This window comes from Salmo salar, chromosome 02, assembly GCF_965601325.2.
Source record: "Salmo salar chromosome 02, fSalSal1, whole genome shotgun sequence".
Taxonomy (NCBI): Eukaryota; Metazoa; Chordata; class Actinopteri; order Salmoniformes; family Salmonidae; genus Salmo; species Salmo salar.
The window spans coordinates 90,331,057-90,354,664 of record NC_138292.1 but is presented as its reverse complement, the minus strand read 5'-3'; the positions used below and the strand labels follow the sequence as shown (position 1 = coordinate 90,354,664).

The window sequence follows — 23,608 nt, the reverse complement described above, 5'->3', positions numbered from 1 at the left end:
GCCCCTTTCGAGCAAAAGGTATAAATGATGGGTTATGAATTAACAGGTATAAATGATGGGTTATGAATTAACAGGTATAAATGATGGGTTATGAATTAACAGGTATAAATGATGGGTTATGAACTAACAGGTATAAATGATGGGTTATGAATTAACACATCCCCTCCAGGCATTTCAATACATTCAGGACTTCTTATAGTGAGCATAACATGACAATACATGACATCTAAGTAGCTGAATATTCTTTTGGACTAACAATCTAACAGTTTGAAGGACACAACTCCTGTTATTCTGGTTAAACAGTGAGAGACTAGTTGATTAAGGAGTGGGGATGTTTTGACAATTAGGAAATAATATTTCATGTTTTACTCGTACCTCAGCCAGCATTGTGAATGGTTAGGAAATAATATGTCATGTTTTACTCGTACCTCAGCCAGCATTGAGAATGGTTAGGAAATAATAGGTCATGTTTTACTCGTACCTCAGCCAGCATTGTGAATGGTTAGGAAATAATATGTCATGTTTTACTCGTACCTCAGCCAGCATTGTGAATGGTTAGGAAATAATAGGTCATGTTTTACTCGTACCTCAGCCAGCATTGTGAATGGTTGGAAATAATAGGTCATGTTTTACTCATACCACAGCCAGCATTGTGAATGGTTGGAAATAATAGGTCATGTTTTACTCGTACCCCAGCCAGCATTGTGAATGGTTAGGAAATAATAGGTCATGTTTTACTCATACCACAGCCAGCATTGTGAATGGTTAGGAAATAATATGTCATGTTTTACTCATACCTCAGCCAGCATTGTGAATGGTTATGAAATAATATGTCATGTTTTACTCGTACCTCAGCCAGCATTGTGAATGGTGTCTGAGGCGGTGACGTACTAGACCATGGCAGTAAATCTAATACTAAGGTGTTTTTAGTCATGCATGAAAGGTCTGGGGTGGTTCTGTGGTTATAAGTTACTGACCTTGAAATACATTTCTGGCCATGCTGGCAGGGTCTGAATCAAACCCAATCTCCACCTGGTACACTGACAGGGTCTGAATCAAACCTAATGTCCACCTGGTACTCTGACAGGGTCTGAATCAAACCCAATATCCACCTGGTACACTGGCAGGGTCTGAATCAAACCCAATGTCCACCTGGTACACTGGCAGGGTCTGAATCAAACCCAATGTCCACCTGGTACACTGGCAGGGTCTGAATCAATCCCAATGTCCACCTGGCATACTGGCAGGGTCTGAATCAAACCCAATGTCCACCTGGTACACTGGCAGGGTCTGAATCAAGCCCAATGTCCACCTGGCATACTGGCAGGGTCTGAATCAAACCCAATGTCCACCTGGTACACTGGCAGGGTCTGAATCAAACCCAATGTCCACCTGGTACACTGGCAGGGTCTGAATCAAGCCCAATGTCCACCTGGCATACTGGCAGGGTCTGAATCAAACCCAATGTCCACCTGGTACACTGGCAGGGTCTGAATCAAACCCAATGTCCACCTGGTACACTGGCAGGGTCTGAATCAAGCCCAATGTCCACCTGGCACACTGGCAGGGTCTGAATCAAACCCAATGTCCACCTGGTACACTGGCAGGAATGTCCACCTGGTACTCTGACAGGGTCTGAATCAACCCAATGTTAAGGGGAGGGAAGATTGGTCAAGAGGGTGATGATTATTGTTGTTCTACTGCCTGATTGTTATGCAACAACACTGTTTACAAAAGCTTTGTTAAATCAGCACAACAGTTTCAGCTGTGCTAACATAATTGCAAAAGGGTTTTCCAATGATCAATTAGCCTTTTAAAATGATAAACTTGGATTAGCTAACACAACGTGGCATTGGAACACAGGAGGGATGCTTGCTGATAATGATCCTCTGAACACCTATGTAGATATTTCATTAATAATCAGCCGTTTCCAGCTACAATAGTCATTACAACATTAACAATGTCTACACTGTATTTCTGATGAATTTGATGTTATTTTAATTGACAAAAAATGTGACTTTCTTTCAAAAACAAGGACATTTCTAAGTGACCCCAAACATTTGTTACATCATGTAGGAGCAGTATCGACCTAGTCTGTTCATTATATACATCTACATGATGTATTGTTACACCATGTAGGAGCAGTATAGACGTAGTCTGTTCATTATATACATCTACATGATGTATTGTTATACCATGTATAGACCTAGTCTGTTCATTATATACATCTACATGATGTATTGTTACACCATGTAGGAGCAGTATAGACCTAGTCTGTTCATTATATACATCTACATGATGTATTGTTACACCATGTAGGAGCAGTATAGACCTAGTCTGTTCATTATATACATATACATGATGTATTGTTACACCATGTAGGAGCAGTATAGACCTAGTCTGTTCATTATATACATCTACATGATGTATTGTTACACCATGTAGGAGCACTATAGACCTAGTCTGTTCATTATATACATCTACATGATGTATTGTTACACCATGTAGGAGCAGTATAGACCTACAGTAGCTGGCTACTTATTTAGATGTTGTTTGACTGAATGAAACTGTCTTAAATGTGCTGTAGTAAACATTTTTTATTCGCACTAATCAATCAACACATTCAGGTGTTTGTATGTCTCAATATAATAGTATTATTTAATTAAATCCATGTAAAATAATATTTGTCTGAAAATAAAATCTGATCCTCAACTGCGTTTCCCTCCAGTCAGCAGACGGCGATGTGCGTCTTTCAGGCGATGCTGCCAGCGTGACGTATAATCTAGTGGACGGTTCTTCATAAACAGCTCGTCAACCACCTCGGTAGCTTGCTAGCCAACATAGCCGAAAGATTCAAGCTATTTAGACGCTTTCGGTCTATATTAGATACTGTGTTTTAGACACACTTCTGTCGTATCTACTTGTTAACCTATTTAATTTAATATTACGTTATTTTTTATTAGTCAGCTATAGTAGCTGGCTGGTTAAGTTAGCATTAGCCTAGTCGCTAATGATAGCTAGCTAGCTAACATCCCCGAACATGAGCTCCCTAAACTACTCCCCTCCTGTTAAAGAAGAGGAGGTCTGCTGGACGGAGAAAGAAGCTCTGGGGCTGAACATTGTCGTGAAAGAGGAGAAGGAAGAGGAGGATGTTACAGTAAAACAAGAAGTAGAGGGTGAGGCTGTTACAGTGAAAGAAGAAGAGGAAGACGTTTCAGTGAAAGAAGAGGAAGACGCGTTCAGAGCGAAAGAGGAGGAGGATGTTCCAGTAAAAGAAGAGGAGGAAGAGAAAGAGGAGGATACAGTTCTTGGAGTGAAGAAGGAAGGAGAGATTACTGTCACATTGAAAGATGAAGATGAGGAGATGGGAGATCTGAGTAACACCAGTAAGTACCGCCTTAAATTTGTTTTTAACTTTGGATATTCGGAGTTGGCTCGTCAATACCTCTTCAACGGAGGGCCCTGGGATGATGACTGATATGTCTAGAATCAGACGACATAGAGAGCAAGCTACCCCTTGTTTTCTCCGTTCCGTTTCCAAAAAGTGACTTAACATACACTACCGTTCAAACATTTGGGGTCACTTAGACATTTCCTTGTTTTTGAAAGAAAGCATTTTTTTTGTCCATGAAAATATCATCAAATTGATCATAAATACAGTGTAGACATTGTAAATGACTATTGTAGCTGGAAATGGCTGATCTTTAATGGAATGTCTACATAGGCGTACAGAGGCCCGTTATCAGCAACCATCACTCCTGTATTCCAATGGCACGTTGTGCTAGCTAATCGAAAATAGATCATTTTAAAAGGCTAATTGATCATTAGAAAACCCTTTTGCAATTATGTTAGCACAGCTGAAAACGGTTGTGCTGATTTGAAGAAGCAATACAACTGGTCTTATTTAGACTAGTTGAGTATTTGGAGCATCAGCATTTGTGGGTTCGATTACAGGCTCAAAATGGCCAGAAACAAAACTTTTTTCTGGAACTCGTCAGTATATTCTTGTTCTGAGAAATGAAGGCTATTCCATGTGAGAAATGGCCAAGAAACTGAAGATCTCGTACAATGCTATTTACTACTCCCTTCACAGAACAGTGCAAACTATCTCTAACCAGAATCGATAGAGGAGTGGGAGGCCCCGGTGCACAACTGAGCAAGAGGACAAGTATATTACTGTCTTGTTTGAGAAACAGACGACTCACAAGTCCTCAACTGGCAGCTTCCTTAAATAGTACCCGCAAAACACCAGTCTCAATGTCAACAGTGAAGAGGCGACTCCAGGATGCTGGCCTTCTAGGCAGAGTTGCAAAGAATAAGCCATATCTCAGACTGGCCTATAAAAATAAAAGATTAAGATGGAAAAAAGAACAGACACTGGACAGATGACTTCTGCCTAGAAGGCCAGCATCCTGGAGTGTTTTGCTGGTACTATTTAATGAAGCTGCCAGTTGAGGACTTGTGAGGCGTCTGTATCAGCAGGTTGTGTTCCTCTGACAGGTTGTGTTCCTATAGGTTGTGTTCCTATATCATACCACACTAGCACCAGTGTTCCTATATCAGACCACACTAGCACCAGTGTTCCTATATCATACCACACTAGCACCAGTGTTCCTATATCAGACCACACTAGCACCAGTGTTCCTATATCATACCACACTAGCACCAGTGTTCCTATATCAGACCACACTAGCACCAGTGTTCCTATATCAGACCACACCAGTGTTCCTATATCAGACCACACCAGTGTTCCTATATCATAACACACTAGCACCAGTGTTCCTATATCAGACCACACTAGCACCAGTGTTCCTATATCAGACCACACTAGCACCAGTGTTCCTATATCATAACACACTAGCACCAGTGTTCCTATATCAGACCACACCAGTGTTCCTATATCAGACCACACCAGTGTTCCTATATCAGACCACACTAGCACCAGTGTTCCTATATCAGACCACACTAGCACCAGTGTTCCTATATCAGACCACACTAGCACCAGTGTTCCTATATCAGACCACATTAGCACCAGTGTTCCTATATCAGACCACACTAACACCAGTGTTCCTAAATCAGACCACACTAGCACCAGTGTTCCTAAATCAGACCACACTAGCACCAGTGTTCCTAAATCAGACCACACTAGCACCAGTGTTCCTAAATCAGACCACACTAGCACCAGTGTTCCTATATCAGACCACACTAGCACCAGTGTTCCTATATCAGACCACACCAGTGTTCCTATATCAGACCACACTAGCACCAGTGTTCCTATATCAGACCACACTAGCACCAGTGTTCCTATATCAGACCACACTAGCACCAGTGTTCCTATATCAGACCACACTAGCACCAGTGTTCCTATATCAGACCACACTAGCACCAGTGTTCCTATATCAGACCACACTAGAACCAGTGTTCTTATATATGAACACACTAACACCAGTGTTCCTATATCAGACCACACTAGAACCAGTGTTCTTATATATGAACACACTAACACCAGTGTTCCTATATCAGACCACACTAGAACCAGTGTTCTTATATATGAACACACTAACACCAGTGTTCCTATATCAGACCACACTAGAACCAGTGTTCTTATATATGAACACACTAGCACCAGTGTTCCTATATCAGACCACACTAGCACCAGTGTTCCTATATCAGACCACACTAACACCAGTGTTCCTATATCAGACCACACTAGAACCAGTGTTCTTATATATGAACACACTAACACCAGTGTTCCTATATCAGACCACACTAGAACCAGTGTTCTTATATATGAACACACTAACACCAGTGTTCCTATATCAGACCACACTAGAACCAGTGTTCTTATATATGAACACACTAACACCAGTGTTCCTATATCAGACCACACTAGAACCAGTGTTCTTATATATGAACACACTAACACCAGTGTTCCTATATCAGACCACACTAGCACCAGTGTTCCTATATCAGACCACACTAGAACCAGTGTTCTTATATATGAACACACTAACACCAGTGTTCCTATATCAGACCACACTAGAACCAGTGTTCTTATATATGAACACACTAACACCAGTGTTCCTATATCAGACCACACTAGCACCAGTGTTCCTATATCAGACCACACTAACACCAGTGTTCCTATATCAGACCACACTAGAACCAGTGTTCTTATATATGAACACACTAACACCAGTGTTCCTATATCAGACCACACTAGAACCAGTGTTCTTATATATGAAAACACTAGCAGCAGTGTTCGTTGTTTCCTCAGTTTGCCACTTTGGCTTGTTGTTATTTCATTCTGTTATTTTCTTCTTGTCCCATCGGCCATGGTCATAGGAGCTTATATTAATTAATATTAACCTGTTATGGCTAGGGGGCAGTATTTTCACGGCTGGATAAAAAACGTACCCGATTTAATCTGATTATTAGTCCTGCCCAGAAACTAGAATATGCATATAATTATTAGCTTTGGATAGAAAACACTCCAAAGTTTCTAAAACTGTTTGAATGGTGTCTGTGAGTATAACAGAACTCATTTGGCAGGCCAAAACGTGAGAAGATTCTGTACAGGAAGTACCCTGTCTGACCATTTCTTCCCCTTCTTGATTCTCTCTATCCATTACAAAGGATCTCTGCTATTACGTGACACTTCCTACAGCTTCCATGGGCCCTCAGAGCCTGGGAAAAAGCTGAATGACATAATTCAAAGCCCTGGCTGAAACACACGAGCGCTTTTGCTAAGTGGTCTATCAGAGGACAAAGGACTTAGGCTCGTGCACTGGCCGCCCCCGTCTTTCTGTTTTTCCCTCTATTTACCGAAACACAGATTCCCGGTCGGAATATTATCGCTTTTTTTACGAGATAAATTGCATAAAAATTGATTTTAAACAGCGGTTGACATGCTTCGAGGAATGGTATTGGAATATTTAGAATTTTTTTGTCACGAATTGCGCCATGCGCACAATCCTGATTTACCATTTCGGATAGTGTCTGGGACGCACGAACAAAACGCCGCTATTCGGATATAACAATGGATTATTTTGGACCAAACCAACATTTGTTATTGAAGTAGCAGTCCTGGGAGTGCATTCTGACGAAGACAACAAAAGGTAATCAAACTTTTATAATAGTAAATCTGATTTTGGTGAAGGCAAAACTTGCCGGGTGTCTAAATAGCTAGCCCGTGATGGCTGGGCTATGTACTTAGAATATTGCAAAATGTGCTTTCACCAAAAAGCTATTTAAAATCGGACATATCGTGTGCATAGAGGAGTTCTGTATCTATAATTGTTATGCTTTTTGTGAACGTTTATCGTGAGTAATTTAGTAAATTGTTAGTAAATTCCCCGGAAGTTTGCGGGGGGTATGCTAGTTCTGAACGTCACATGCTAATGTAAAAAGCTGTTTTTTGATATAAATATGAACTTGATTGAACAAAACATGCATGTATTGTATAACATAATGTCCTAGGTGTGTCATCTGATGAAGATCATCAAAGGTTAGTGCTGCATTTAGCTGTCTTCTGGGTTTTTGTGACATTATATGCTAGCTTGAAAAATGGGTGTGTGATTATTTCTGGCTGGGTACTCTCCTGACATAATCTAATGTTTTGCTTTTGTTGTAAAGCCTTTTTGAAATCGGACAATGTTTTGCTTTCGTTGTAAAGCCTTTTTGAAATCGGACAGTGTGGTTAGATTAACCTGTTATGGCTAGGGGGCAGTATTTTCACGGCTGGATAAAAAACGTACCCGATTTAATCTGGTTACTACTCCTGCCCAGTAACTAGAATATGCATATAATTATTGGCTTTGGATAGAAAACACTCCAAAGTTTCTAAAACTGTTTGAATGGTGTCTGTGAGTATAACAGAACTCATATGGCAGGCAAAAACCTGAGAAGATTTCATGCAGGAAGTGGCCTGTCTGACAAGGTGTCGTTCTTCTTGTCTCTGTTTATTGAAGAGTGAGGATCTTAGCTGTCCCGTGACACTTCCTACGGCTGCCATAGGGTCTCAGAAGGCGGTAAAAAGCTGAATCGTGGCTTTGCAGGCTCTGGCTGAAAAAAAGTAGCGCGTTTGGGTAGTGGCTGGTTACAGTACTGTGAGACTCAGGCTCGTGCCCGCGTCGACCGAAAGCTTTGTTTACTTTCCTCTGTTTAGCTAAATGGACATTCCTGGTCGGAATATTATCGCTTTTTTACGAGAAAAATGGCATAAAAATGGATTTTAAACAGCGGTTGACATGCTTCGAAGTACGGTAATGGAATATTTCGATTTTTTTTGTCACGAATTGCGCCATGCGCACGACCCTTATTTACCCTTTCAGATAGTGTCTGGAACGCACAAACAAAACGCCGCAATTTGGATATAACGATGGATTATTTTGGACCAAACCAACATTTGTTATTGAAGTAGCAGTCCTGGGAGTGCATTCTGACGAAGACAACAAAAGGTAATCAAACTTTTATAATAGTAAATCTGATATTGGTGAGTGCTAAACTTGCCGGGTGTCTAAATAGCTAGCCCTGTGATGCCGGGCTATGTACTTAGAATATTGCAAAATGTGCTTTCACCAAAAAGCTATTTTAAAATCGGACATATCGAGTGCATAGAGGAGTTCTGTATCTATAATTCTTAAAATAATTGTTATGCTTTTTGTGAACGTTTATCGTGAGTAATTTAGTAAATTGTTAGCAAATTCCTCCGGAAGTTTGCGGGGGGTATGCTAGTTCTGAACGTCACATGCTAATGTAAAAAGCTGTTTTTTGATATAAATATGAACTTGATTGAACAAAACATGCATGTATTGTATAACATAATGTCCTAGGTGTGTCATCTGATGAAGATCATCAAAGGTTAGTGCTGCATTTAGCTGTCTTCTGGGTTTTTGTGACATTATATGCTAGCTTGAAAAATGGGTGTCTGATTATTTCTGGCTTGGTACTCTGCTGACATAATCTAATGTTTTGCTTTCGCTGTAAAGCCTTTTTGAAATCGGACAGTGTGGTTAGATAAAGGAGAGTCTTGTCTTTAACCTCTATGGGCTAGGTGGGACACTAGCGTGCCACCCGTGGTGCACTCCATCAACAGCAGGTGCATTTCAAGAGCGGCAAATTTGAATCCAAATAAATGTCAAAATTCAAATTTTTCAAACATACAACTATTTTACACCCTTTGAAAGATAAACATCTCCTTAATCTAACCACGTTTTACGATTTCAAAAAGGTTTTACGGCGAAAGCATAAATTTAGAGTATGTTAGGACAGTACATTTACAAGAGTTGTGTGTAATGTTTTGTCAAGTCAAAGACAGGGTCACCAAAACCATAAAACCAGCTAAAATGATGCACTAACCTTTTACAATCTCCATCAGATGACACTCCTAGGACATTATGTTAGACAATGCATGCATTTTTAGTTCTATCAAGTTCATATTTATATCCAAAAACAGCGTTTTACTATGGCATTGATGTTGAGGAAATCGTTTCCCTCCAATAACCGGCAGTCAAGTCAGCGTCACAAATTAAATAATTAAAATTAGAAAACATTGGTAAAATATTATATTGTCATTTAAAGAATTATAGATTTACATCTCTTGAACGCAATCAACTTGCCAGATTTAAAAATAACCTTACTGGGAAATCACACTTTGCAATAATCTGAGCACTGCGCCCAGAAAAATACGCGTTGCGATACAGACTAGACGTCATGTTGGGGAGATCTAAAATCGAAAATACTATGTAAATAATCCATTACCTTTGATTCTCTTCATCAGATGTTACTTCCAGGTATCACAGGTCCATAACGAATGTAGTTTTGTTCAAAAAAGCTCATCATTTATGTCCAAAAATCTCCGTCTTGTTAGCACATGATCTAAGCCAGGCGGACTTCTCGTCATGAACGAGGGGAAAAAATATATTTACGTTCGTTCAAACATGTCAAACGTTGTATAGCATAAATCATTAGGGCCTTTTTTAACCAGAACATGAATAATATTCAAGGTGGACGAATGCATACTCTTTTATAACGTATTGGAACGAGGGTACCCAACATGAACTCGCGCGCCAGGTGTCTAATGGGACATCATCGTTCCATGGCTCTTGTTCGGTCAGATCTCCCTCCAGAAGACTCAAAACACTTTGTAAAGGCTGGTGACATCTAGTGGAAGCAATAGGAAGTGCCAAAATATTCCTCAGCCCCTGTGTTTTTCAATGGGATAGGTTTAAAGGTAATACAACACATCAGGTATCCACTTCCTGTCAGAAAATGTCTCAGGGTTTTGCCTGCCAAATGAGTTCTGTTATACTCACAGACACCATTCAAACAGTTTTAGAAACTTTAGAGTGTTTTCTATCCATATATAATAAGTATATGCATATTCTAGTTACTTGGTAGGATTAGTAACCAGATTAAATCGGGTACATTTTTTTATCCAGACGTGCAAATGCTGCCCCCTAGCCCTAACAGGTTAAAATGCTGTGAAATAGTCATATGTTTGAAAAATTGAAGTTTTTGTATTTTTGAGGAATTTGTAATTCGCGCCACGCCTATCATTGGATATTGGAGCAGGTGTTCCGCTAGCGGAACGTCTAGATGTAAGAGGTTAACGAGAGTCTTGTCTTTAAATCGCTGTAAAATAGTCATATGTTTGAGAAATTGAAGTAATAGGATTTTTAAGGTATTTGAAAATCGCGCCACAGGATTCAACTGGCTGTTACGTAGGTGGGACGAATTCGTCCCGCCTGCCCTAGAGAGGTTAACTAAATACTTTGTTTGTCTTTGGCAGGAGAGAGACCAGACTTTCCCTTTGACAGACGGAAGAGTCCTTCAGGGGAACCAGACCCAGAGACTCCCAAACCAGTGACACGACATCACTGCTCCCTGTGTGGAAGGAGTTTTACCAAGTTAGGGAACCTAAAAGAGCATGAGAAAAAACACACAGGAGAAAAGCCTTTCCAATGCTCCCAGTGTGGAAAGAGATTTTCACGAACTCATGAACTAATATTACATGAAAGGACACACACAGGGGAAAAACCACACTATTGCTCCCAGTGTGGAAAGAGTTTTGCGCAGTTAGGGAACCTAAAAAAACACAAGAGGGTACACTCCGGAGAGAAGCCTTACCCCTGTTCCCATTGTGGAAAATATTTTAGGCTGTCAGAACACTTAAAATCACATGAGAGGACACACACAGGGGAAAAAACACACACTTGCTCCCAGTGTGGAAAGAGTTTTTCCCATTTAGGGAACCTAAAAAAACATAAGAGAATACACACTGGAGAGAAACCTTACCCCTGTTCCCATTGTGGAAAGAATTTTAGGTTATTACAAAACTTAAAATCACATGAGAGGACACACACAGGGGAAAAACCACACAATTGCATCCAGTGTGGAAAGAGTTTTTCCCATTTAGGGAACCTGAACAAACATAAGAAAATACACTCTGGAGAGAAGCCTTACCCCTGTTCTCGTTGTGGAAAGAATTTTACATTGTCAGAAAGCTTAAAATCACATGAGAGGACACACACAGGGGAAAAATCACACAATTGCTCCCAGTGTGGAAAGAGTTTTTCCCATTCAGCGACCCTGAATCAACATAAGAGAATACACTCTCGAGAGAAGCCTTACCGCTGTTCCCAATGTGGAAAGAATTTTGCATTGTCAGATAACCTGAAGGAGCATGAGAGGACACACACAGGAGAAAAGCCTTACCAATGCTCCCAGTGTGGAAAGAGATTTTCAAGAACACCGGACGTTAAGAAGCATGAACTGACACACACAGGAGAAAATCCTTACCACTGCTCCCAGTGTGGAAAGAGTTTTACTGACTTAGATAGCCTGAACATACATAAGATAATACACTCTAAAGAGAAACCGTACCGTTGTTCACAGTGTGGAAAGAGTTTTACTAAGCTAGGGAACCTGAAAAGGCATGTGGACATACACACATAGGGGAGGATAAGCTCCCAGTTTGGAAAGAGTTTTAGTTAGGGAACCTAATTGTGGAAAGACATTTTCCCCGGACAGAGGACCTGAAATCACATGACAGAATAGACAGGCTGTGTTCTGACTTATGTTTGACTGTTGTTTTATGGCACATTAAATCATATTGTTTACATGAAATTTAACTCAAAAATAGGCCTCTACTTTTGTTTTTGTTTTTTCCTCTGGAGACATGATCATGTCTAAAATCAGATTTACATTTTAAAATGTGATTCGTTGAATACAAGTATGAACCCTTATTATTCCACAATGTGCTGATTGTAAAAATGATTTGATTAATGCAACATTATCTGAATAAAACTGTATATAACTATGTTAGTCACTAGTGGACATTCATTATATACATCTACATCTATGTACTTATAGAAACTAGTTATTCTGAATGGATGGCTGGAAGGTACATAACACAACCTATCAGGAGGGGTCTTCTGATTGGGTGAATGGATGTCAGGACAAGTCTTCTGATTGGGTGAATGGATGTCAGGACAGGTCTTCTGATTGGGTGAATGGATGTCAGGAGAGGTCTTCTGATTGGGTGAATGGATGTCAGGACAGGTCTTCTGATTGGGTGAATGGATGTCAGGACAGGTCTTCTGATTGGGTGAATGGATGTCAGGAGAGGTCTTCTGATTGGGTGAATGGATGTCAGGAGAGGTCTTCTGATTGGGTGAATGGATGTCAGGAGAGGTCTTCTGATTGGGTGAATGGATGTCAGGACAGGTCTTCTGATTGGGTGAATGGATGTCAGGAGAGGTCTTCTGATTGGGTGAATGGATGTCAGGACAGGTCTTCTGATTGGGTGAATGGATGTCAGGACAAGTCTTCTGATTGGGTGAATGGATGTCAGGACAGGTCTTCTGATTGGGTGAATGGATGTCAGGACAGGTCTTCTGATTGGGTGAATGGATGGCTGGATGGTAGACAACACAACATGTCAGTCAGAACATCACTAGAGGTCTTCTGATTGGGTGAATGGATGTCAGGACAGGTCTTCTGATTGGGTGAATGGATGGCTGGATGGTAGACAACACAACATGTCAGTCAGAACATCACTAGAGGTCTTCTGATTGGGTGAATGGTAGATAACACAGCGTATCAGTCAGAACATCAGGAGAGGGTTTTGAGAGCCTTTAACCTTTTTATTTAAATTAGTTTGCTTCTTTAGTCTTTTTCGTTTTCAATAGGCTTTGGCTATTACAGCGAACACCTGGTAAAGAGGAGGTTACCATCTCTGATCCACCTCAGTAGTACTGTAGTGTCCACCTATCTGGTAAAGAGGTTACCATCTCTGATCACCTCAGTAGTACTGTAGTGTCCACCTATCTGGTAAAGAGGTTACCATCTCTGATCACCTCAGTAGTACTGTAGTGTCCACCTATCTGGTAAAGAGGAGGTTACCATCTCTGATCCACCTCAGTAGTACTGTAGTGTCCACCTATCTGGTAAAGAGGAGGTTACCATCTCTGATCCACCTCAGTAGTACTGTAGTGTCCACCTATCTGGTAAAGAGGAGGTGGGGTTTGCACATTGTAGTCCATTCCACTTGTCCTTAAGTGAAATCGCCACCCACCCGGGGCACCTGGCCATGCCAAACAAACTAGCCCAATATTTCTGCCTCATGGACATAGCAGGTTAGGAGAATTAATGTAGCAGGTTAGGAGACTGAGGTTAAGGTTAGGAAAGGGGTTAGCTAAATTGCTCTCTTAACCTGCTATGAAAAGTCACTTCCGGTCGTAACTGTACTCCCATCTAGTCACAACCGAGAATCAGGAACTGACTTCCTGAAACAAATACCAAAAGATAGTTTTGGGGTGGAGTTTTCCTTTAACTATCCTACCACTGTGGTTCGTCTGTGAGCTGATCAACCAATAGTTTGAGCTGCCTGACCCCTGTGATATTCTGTTCACTAGGAGAGTCAGTATGTATATAGACTACTGCTGCTATGACCCTGTGATATTCTGCTCACTAGGAGAGTCAGTATGTATATAGACTACTGCTGCTATGACCCTGTGATATTCTGCTCACTAGGAGAGTCAGTATGTATATAGACTACTGCTGCTATGACCCTGTGATATTCTGCTCACTAGGAGAGTCAGTATGTATATAGACTACTGCTGCTATGACCCAGTTTATTCCTCCTCTCCATCAGGCCTTTTGTTTTGTCTCTGGAGTCCGGAGACTCTGCTGAGCATTTTGGAGATTATTTACTTTTTGTCTAACAAGGGGAACCCCGTACCCCCGTGAAACCCCTTAATTCAAGGATGTAGAACTTGTGTTCAGTGCCTTTTTGTATGCAGTCTGTTGATATACCAGGGCCTGGGGATACAGTTAGGTTTGTATGAGAATAATTCAACCAGTGTGTGACCAGTGGGTTTCTTTAAATGAATGAATATGAAACTACCTTAAATACAGATGTGAAGGACAGTATGTTTTAAATTCTCACTTAAAATATGCACTGCTCTATTTGAACGTCTCAATATAATATTATTATTTAATGAAAGGAATGAAAACACATTTGTCTGCAAATGAAAATAAAAAAACGTATCATAACTGCGTTTCCCTCCAGTCAGCAGACGGCGATGTGCGTCTTTCAGGTGATGCTGCCAGCGTGACGTATAATCTAGTGGACGGAAGGGATCAACAACAACGAGTCAGCCACCTTGGTAGCCAACAGCCGAAACATTTAGACTTTTTCTGTGCATATTTGCCTCTGTGTTTTAAATATACTTCTGACGTCTAGTTAATTGCCCCCATTTAAATGTTATAGGTATATTGTTAGTCAACTAGCTGGCTTGATAAGTTAGCCTAGCACTAAACTAGTCGCTCATGCTAACTAGCTAGCTAACATCCCCGACCATGAGCTCACTGATGTATTCCTCGCCTGCTAAAGAAGAGGTCTGTTGGACGGAGAAAGAAGCTCTGGGGATGAACATTGTCGTGAAAGAGGAGAAGGAAGAGGAGGATGTTACAGTTAAACAAGAAGTAGAGGGTGAGGCTGTTACAGTGAAAGAAGAGGAAGACGCGTTCAGAGTGAAAGAGGAGGAGGATGTTACTGTGAAAGAAGAGGAGGAAGAGAAAGAGGAGGATGAAGTTTTTGGCGTGAAAGAGGAGAAAGAGGGAGAGATAACGGTCATATTGACAGAGGAGGCAGGAGATCTGATTACCATCAGTAAGTACTGTCTTAAAAACGGGCTCTAACTGTCCAAAGGTTTTGAACGAATTTGTTGTTTTAAAGCAGCATGCTACTGAAATTCTATATTTGAAAATGTTGTTCTGTACTATAGGAATTTATGTTATAATATAATGTTAAAGCTACATTTTAAAATGGGTTATTAAAGCCCTGAATGCTGATTGGCTGACAGCCGTGGTATATCAGGTCGTATACCATGGGTATGACATGTATTTTTACTGTTCTGATTACGTTGGTAACCAGTTTATAATTGCAATAAGACACTTCGGGTTTGTGATAGATGGCCAATATACCACGGCTAAGGGCTGTACCAGGCACTCTGCGTTGCGTCGTTCGTAAGGACAATCTTTAACTACCACACTTCCTCTGGCCTTATTGCTTAACTGTGACATGTGTGTACCATCATAGTCCCCCCCCCCCCCCACCACAAAATCACAACTTAATTCTCACAGAATGGTAAAAAATTATAAATGAAACTTTTGACGTGTGTCCAGTGTAGGCCTTGCATAGAGTTCTAAATAATGTTGGAGAAATACATAAAATACGAATCATTATTGACATGAAATGGACACGTGTTATGGAGAGACTGAACATATTAGCAAAAGGACAAGTGTTTTGGGGAGACTGAACATATTAGCAAAAGGACAAGTGTTATGGAGAGACTAAACATATTAGCAAAAGGACAAGTGTTTTGGGGAGACTGAACATATTAGCAAAAGGACAAGTGTTATGGAGAGACTAAACATATTAGCAAAAGGACAAGTGTTTTGGGGAGACTGAACATATTAGCAAAAGGACAAGCGCTTTGGGGAGACTGAAGATATTAGCAAGAGGACAAGCGTTTTTGGGGAGACTGAACATATTAGCAAAAGGACAAGCGTTTTGGGGAGACTGAACATATTAGCAAAAGGACAAGTGTTTTGGGGAGACTGAACATATTAGCAAAAGGACAAGTGTTTTGGGGAGACTGAACATATTAGCAAAAGGACAAGTGTTATGGAGAGACTAAACATATTAGCAAAAGGACAAGTGTTTTGGGGAGACTGAACATATTAGCAAAAGGACAAGTGTTATGGAGAGACTAAACATATTAGCAAAAGGACAAGTGTTTTGGGGAGACTGAACATATTAGCAAAAGGACAAGTGTTTTGGGGAGACTGAACATATTAGCAAAAGGACAAGTGTTATGGAGAGACTAAACATATTAGCAAAAGGACAAGTGTTTTGGGGAGACTGAACATATTAGCAAAAGGACAAGTGTTATGGAGAGACTAAACATATTAGCAAAAGGACAAGTGTTTTGGGGAGACTGAACATATTAGCAAAAGGACAAGTGTTATGGAGAGACTAAACATATTAGCAAAAGGACAAGCGCTTTGGGGAGACTGAAGATATTAGCAAAAGGACAAGTGCTTTGGAGAGACTAAACATATTAGCAAAAGGACAAGCGCTTTGGGGAGACTGAAGATATTAGCAAGAGGACAAGCGTTTTTGGGGAGACTGAACATATTAGCAAAAGGACAAGCGTTTTGGGGAGACTGAACATATTAGCAAAAGGACAAGTGTTTTGGGGAGACTGAAGATATTAGCAAAAGGACAAGCGTTTTGGGGAGACTGAACATATTAGCAAAAGGACAAGCGTTTTGGGGAGACTGAACATATTAGCAAAAGGACAAGCGTTTTGGGGAGACTGAACATATTAGCAAAAGGACAAGCGTTTTGGGGAGACTGAACATATTAGCAAAAGGACAAGCGTTTTGGGGAGACTGAACATATTAGCAAAAGGACAAGCGTTTTGGGGAGACTGAACATATTAGCAAAAGGACAAGCGTTTTGGGGAGACTGAACATATTAGCAAAAGGACAAGCATTTTGGGGAGACTGAACATATTAGCAAAAGGACAAGCGTTTTGGGGAGACTGAAGATATTAGCAAAAGGACAAGCGCTTTGGGGAGACTGAACATATTAGCAAACGTTTGTTAGTCGACAAAAAACATGGGCAAAATAGCCATTTCAAGGAAAGGCTAAACTAAAGAATTATCATTTAGAAAAGATGGTAATTATTACTTTAGAGATGAAGTGGGCCACCAACAAAATGTTAATAACATTGGATCAACTGCAGCCTATAACATTGACTGAAATAGTAATATATATTATTATAGAGCTCTGCTCAGCCTATAAACATGACATTATCTATTATTATAGAGCTCTGCTCAGCCTATAAACATGACATTATCTATTAATATAGAGCTCTGCTCAGCCTATAAACATGACATTATCTATTATTATAGAGCTCTGATCAGCCTGTAAACATGACATTATCTATTATTATAGAGCTCTGCTCAGCCTATAAACATGACATGATCTATTATTATAGAGCTCTGCTCAGCCTGTAAACAGGACATTATCTATTATTATAGAGCTCTGCTCAGCCTATAAACATGACATTATCTATTATTATAGAGCTCTGTTCAGCCTGTAAACATGACATTATCTATTATTATAGATCTCTGATCAGCCTGTAAACATGACATTATCTATCATTATAGAGCTCTGCTCAGCCTGTAAACATGACATGATCTATCATTATGACATCATGACATTCCCTGAGAGATTAGATTTGGAGCTCTACATCATTTGTTTTTAAATCTCACCGTCACCAAGTTTATTTTTAATAATGTAATGTTGTGAAAACTGACCTCAGGTTATTGAGGGATCTAGTCTAGATTAAACCTCATAGGAAAACAATTTTATTTAATGCAGGTTTCATTCAGGTCTCTGTTTAACTAGATACTCTGTTTGTCTTTGGCAGGAGAGAGACCAGACTCTGACAGCGGGAAGAGTTCCTCAGAGGAAACAGACCCAGAGACACCTAACCAACACCACTGCTCCCACTGTGGAAAGAGTTTTAGGTGGTTAGGGAGCCTGAAAATGCATGAGAGAATACATACAGGAGAAAAGCCCTACCACTGTTCCCACTGTGGGAAGAACTTTACTCAGTTAGGGGCCCTGGTTGGACATGAGAGAATACACACAGGAGAAAAGCCTTTCCAATGTTCCCAGTGTGAAAAGAGTTTTAGGTGGTCAGGGAGTCTGAAAAACGCATGAGAGAATACACACAGGAGAAAAGCCTTTCCAACATACTAATACACAGGAGGAGAAGACATACCACTGTTCTCATTGTGAAAATACATTTTCCCAGTCAGAGGACCTGAAATCACACGAAAGAATAGAGAGGCTGTGTTCTGACTTGTTTTTGACTGAGAATTTGTCCACGGCCAGGATTCATAGGGCCAGGGTGTCCGCTATGGACACCTGGAAAAAATCAGCAGTGGACATTTCTGAACGTTTTTCCAACAGACCTGTACATCCATGAATGGATCTCTATAATGTGTAACTATTTCTGATGTATGTATTGTAATGTATTGTTTAATAGATGTACTATGTTAGGTATATTCATCTGTGGTTTTATTTCAACAGATTTTACTGATGCTATTAGATTGCTGGGTGGGGGGAGTTTTATATATACAGTGCCTTCAGAAAGTATTCACACCCCTTGACTTGTCCCACATTTTGTTGTATTACAACCTAAATTTAAAATGTATTTATTTTTATTTCACCTTTATTTAACCAGGTAGGCTAGTTGAGATCAAGTTCTCATTTGCAACTGCGACCTGGCCAAGATAAAGCAAAGCAGTTCGACACATACAACAACACAGAGTTACACATGAAATAAACAAACATACAATCAATTATACAGTAGAAAAATCTATATACAGCATGTGCAAATGAGGTAGGATAAGAGAGGTTAGGCAATAAATAGGCCATGGTGGCAAAGTAATTACAATATAGCAATTAAACACTGGAATGGTAGGGTGTGCAGAAGATGAATGTGCAAGTAGAGACACTGGGGTTAAATGGATTCAATACCCCATAATGTCAAAGTGGAATGATGTTTTTGGAAATGTTTACAAATTTAATTAAAAGCCTAAATATGTTCAAGAGTAAAGATTTTTCTTAACAAGTCACATAAGTTGCATGGACTCACTCTGTGTGCAATAATAGTGTTTAACATGATTTTTGAATGATTACCGCATCTCTGTATCCCACACATACAATTATCTGTAATGTCTCTCAGTCGAGCAGTGAATTTCAAACACAGATTCAACCACAAAGACCAGGGAGGTTTTCCAACGCCTCGCAAAGAAGGGCATGTATTGGTAGATAGGTTAAAAAAAAAACAGACACTGAATATCCCTTTGAGCAGGGTGAAGTTATTAATTACACTTTAGATGGTGTATCAATATACCCAGTCACTAACTCAGTTGCTGGAGAGGAAGGAAACCGCTCAGGGATTTCACCATGAGGCCAATGGGGACTTTAAAATACTTACAGTGTTTAATGGTTGTGATATGACAGAACTGTGGATGGATCAACAACATTGTAGTTACTCCACAATACTAACCTAATTGACAGAGTGAAAAGAAAGAAGCCTGTACAGAAATAAAAATATTCCAAAACATGCATCCTGTTTGCAATAAAGCACTAAAGTAGGGTGGCGCACAATTGGCCCAGCGTTGTCCAAGTTAGGGGAGGGTTTGTCCTGCCCGTACGTCCTTGTCCCATTGTGCTCTAGCGACTCCTTGTGGCGGTCAGCATGCACGCTGACTTCGGTCGCCAGCTGGACAGTGTTTCCTCCGACACATTGGTGTGGTTGGCTTCCGGGTTAAACGAGCAGTGTGTCAAGATGTGCAGTGTGGCTTGGCAGGGTCGTGTTTCAGAGGACACATGGCTCTCGACCTTCGCCTCTCCCCCGAGTCCGTAGGGGAGTTGCAATTGGATATCATGAAATTGGTGAGAAAAAGGGGTAAAGGTACAAAAAAAACATATACACTCGTACTGAAATTTGATTTTTCGATGACCTGGCAGTTGTGTAAAACCATGTAAACACCTGCAAGACTTCGGTTAGAAGCCTGGACATCCTAAGAAGCACACAGAGACCTGCATTTTGAAGTGGGTTTAATAATACTTGTGAAAACTGACTTCAGGTGATTGAGGGATCTAGTCTAGATTAAACATCATAGGAAGTTTTATCATGTGGAGGTTTCATTCAGGTCTCTGTTTAGTTAATTAAATAATCTGTTTGTCTTTGACAGGAGAGACCAGACTCTCCTTCCAACAGCAGGAAGAGTCCTTCAGAGGAACCAGACCCTGAGACGTCCAAACCAGCAGGACGACATCACTGCTCCCAGTGTGGAAAGAGTTTTACTCAGTTAGGCAGCCTGAGAACACATAAGAGAATACACACTGGAGAAAAGCTTTACCACTGCTCCTTGTGCGGAAAGAGTTTTAGGTGGTTAGGGAGCGTGGAAAGGCATGAGAGGACACACACTGTCACGGTTGTCGTTGGGAAAGGAGGACCAAAATGCAGCAGGATGGTGGATGCTCATCTTGACGTTTTATTTAACTCAAAATTACAAACACCAAAATAATAAACAACGAACTCACGATCAACACAACAGTCTTGAAAGGCTTACTCACGCTAAACAAGAAACAGGCAAAACAAGAAACAATCTCCCACAAAATACAAACCCAAACACACCCTAATATATAGGACTCTCAATCAAAGGCAAAGAGACAACACCTGCCTTCAATTGAGAGTCCCAACCCCAATTAACTAAACATAGAAACAGATACACTAGACTAAACATAGAAATACATGAATATGACACAGTGCCCAAAAACCCCGGAATACATAAATCAAATGCCCTTCTACAACAACCACCACCCCGAACCACATAAAACAAATACCCTCTGCCACGTTCTGACCAAACTACAATAACAATTAACCCTTATACTGGTCAGGACATGACACACACAGGAGAAAAGCCTTTCCAATGTTCCCATTGTGGAAAGCATTTTGCCCGGTTAGGAAACCTGAACATGCATGAGAGGAAAAAAGACGTACAACTGCTCCCACTGTGGAAATACATTTACCCGGTTAAGGTACCTGAAAGAAAACATACAAATACACAGGAGGAGAAGACATACCACTGCTCTCATTGTGGAAAGACATTTTCCCAGTCAGAGGACCTGAAAACACATGAGAGAATAGAGAGGCTGTATTCTGACTTGTGTTTTTGACTGAGAATGTGTGTTTTTGTTTGGGCTGTCAGACTAGAGTTCAAACAGGGAAATGGTTCCAATCGTTTTTCCACCATTCATTTTTCCCATAGGGCTGTGTTTTGTTTAGGCTCACCCTGGTGTGACGTTTTGATAACCATGTAAATCTCTCTAGGACAAGGTGACTGAGGGCACACAGTGTGTTGTGAACATTTTTTAAATAGTATAACTGCCTTTATTTTGCTGGACCCCAGGAAGAGTAGCTGCTGCCTTGGCAGGAACTAATGGGGATCCATAATAAACCTCAGGAAGGGTAACTGCTGCCTTGGCAGGAACTAATGGGGATCCATAATAAACCCAAGGAAGAGTAGCTGCTGCCTTGGCAGGAACTAATGGGGATCCATAATAAACCCCAGGAAGAGTAGCTGCTGCCTTGGCAGGTGTAACGGTCGTTGTATAATATAGTGGACCAAGGCGCAGCGGGTTGAGTGCTCATATGAACTTTTATTAGAACACATACGAAACAAAACAAGAAAACGAACAAACAGTAATGCAGGCTAACCCTAGCAGTGCAAAAACAACTTCCCACACAGGACATGTGAAAACAGGGCTACCTAAGTATGACTCCCAATCAGCAACAACGATGTACAGCTGTTCCTGATTGAGAGCCATACCAGGCCAACACAAAGAAATACACAACATAAACAGATCATAGAAATACAAAACATAGAACATAACCAAAACCCCGGAGTACTCTAAACAAACACCCCTCTACATAAACACATATCCCAACAAACCCCGAACCACATAAAACAAACACCCCCTGCCACGTCCTGACCAAACTACAATAACAAATAACCCCTTTACTGGTCAGGACGTGACAGCAGGAACTAATGGGGATCAATAATAAACCTCAGGCAGAGTAGCTGCTGCCTTGGCAGGAACTAATGGGGATCCATAATAAACCCCAGGAAGAGTAGCTGCTGCCTTGGCAGGAACTAATGGGGATCCATAATAAACCCCAGGAAGAGTAGCTGCTGCCTTGGCAGGAACTAATGGGGATCCATAATAAACCCCAGGAAGAGTAGCTGCTGCCTTGGCAGGAACTAATGGGGATCCATAATAAACCCCAGGAAGAGTAGCTGCTGCCTTGGCAGAAACGAATGGGGATCCATAATAAATACAAATACTTGTATTAATATATTTGTGTCTCTTTATTCACGGATTCAGTTTGGCCGGGTGACCAGCTGTAGGAAGAGTATTCCATTAAGTATGATGGAGGCCACTGTGTTCTTTGGGACCTTCAATGCTGCAGAAATGTTTTGGTTCCCTTCCCCAGATCTGTGCCTCGAACACAATCCTGTCTCAGAGCTCTACGGACAATTCCTTTGACCTCGTGGCTTGGTTACCTGTGGGACATATAGACAGGTGTGTGCCTTTCCAAATTATGTCAAATCAATTGAATTTACCACAGGTAGACTCCAATCAATTTGTAGAAACATCTCAAGGATGATCAATGGAATCAGGATGCATCTGAGCTCAATTTCAAGTCTCATTGTAAAGGGTCTGAATACTTAAGTTAATAAATATGCAAAAATGTTGTTTTTTTTAACTGTTTTTTGTTTGTCATTATGGGGTATTGTGATGTCATTATGGGGTATTGTGATGTCATTGTGGGGTATTGTGATGTCATTAGGGGGTATGGTATGTAGATTGATGAGGGAAAAAATCTTCCATTTTAGAATAAGGCTGTAATGTAACAAAATGTGGAAAAAGTGAAGAGGTCTGAATACATTACGAATGCACTGTATACCGCTGGCAGAGTTTTCTACCGTTGGCAGAGTTTTCTACCGCTGGCAGTTTTGTACACAGTCATATGTTACGTGGTATAGAAAAGTCCAATCTTAGGAGAGTACATGGGAGGCACTATACTGTGTGTCTGCAGGTGTCTATCTGGTCAAAACCACTGATACAGGTGCCCCTCCACCCTCTGGTGGGATGGATCATGTCTACAGAGAAACCTAGATTCAAATACTTAGATTTGTGTTGGGTATATGTTGTGAAATTGTTAGATATTACTTGTTAAATATTACTGCACTGTCGGAGCTAGAAACACAAGCATTTCACTACACCCACAATAACATCTGCTAAACACGTGTATGTGACCAATAAAATCTGATTTGATTTAGATTTGAAATAAACGTCCTATTTGGCTGGGGTCAAAATGACTCCAAAGGATTTGAATTTGTTAAAAGTCCATATTGATACAGAAACACTAACTCATGA

At 40.6% G+C, this 23,608-nt stretch overlaps 2 protein-coding genes across 2 annotated transcripts; both read left to right on the top strand.

The window, feature by feature from the left end:
- Positions 1-2,814: 2,814 nt before the first annotated feature.
- LOC145864025 (uncharacterized) lies at positions 2,815-12,327 on the top strand. The gene is made up of 2 exons (XM_082968911.1): positions 2,815-3,386; positions 10,793-12,327. Exons 1-2 carry the CDS (start codon positions 3,041-3,043, stop codon positions 11,956-11,958), a joined length of 1,512 nt encoding a protein of 503 aa, XP_082825037.1. The 5' UTR covers positions 2,815-3,040; the 3' UTR covers positions 11,959-12,327.
- A 2,253-nt stretch (positions 12,328-14,580) lies between these two features.
- Positions 14,581-19,196, top strand: LOC145864051 (uncharacterized). Its single transcript, XM_082969089.1, has 2 exons — positions 14,581-15,178; positions 18,012-19,196. The coding sequence occupies exons 1-2, from the start codon at positions 14,866-14,868 to the stop codon at positions 18,305-18,307; spliced, it is 609 nt and encodes a 202-aa protein (XP_082825215.1). The 5' UTR covers positions 14,581-14,865; the 3' UTR covers positions 18,308-19,196.
- The last annotated feature ends 4,412 nt before the right edge of the window (positions 19,197-23,608 follow it).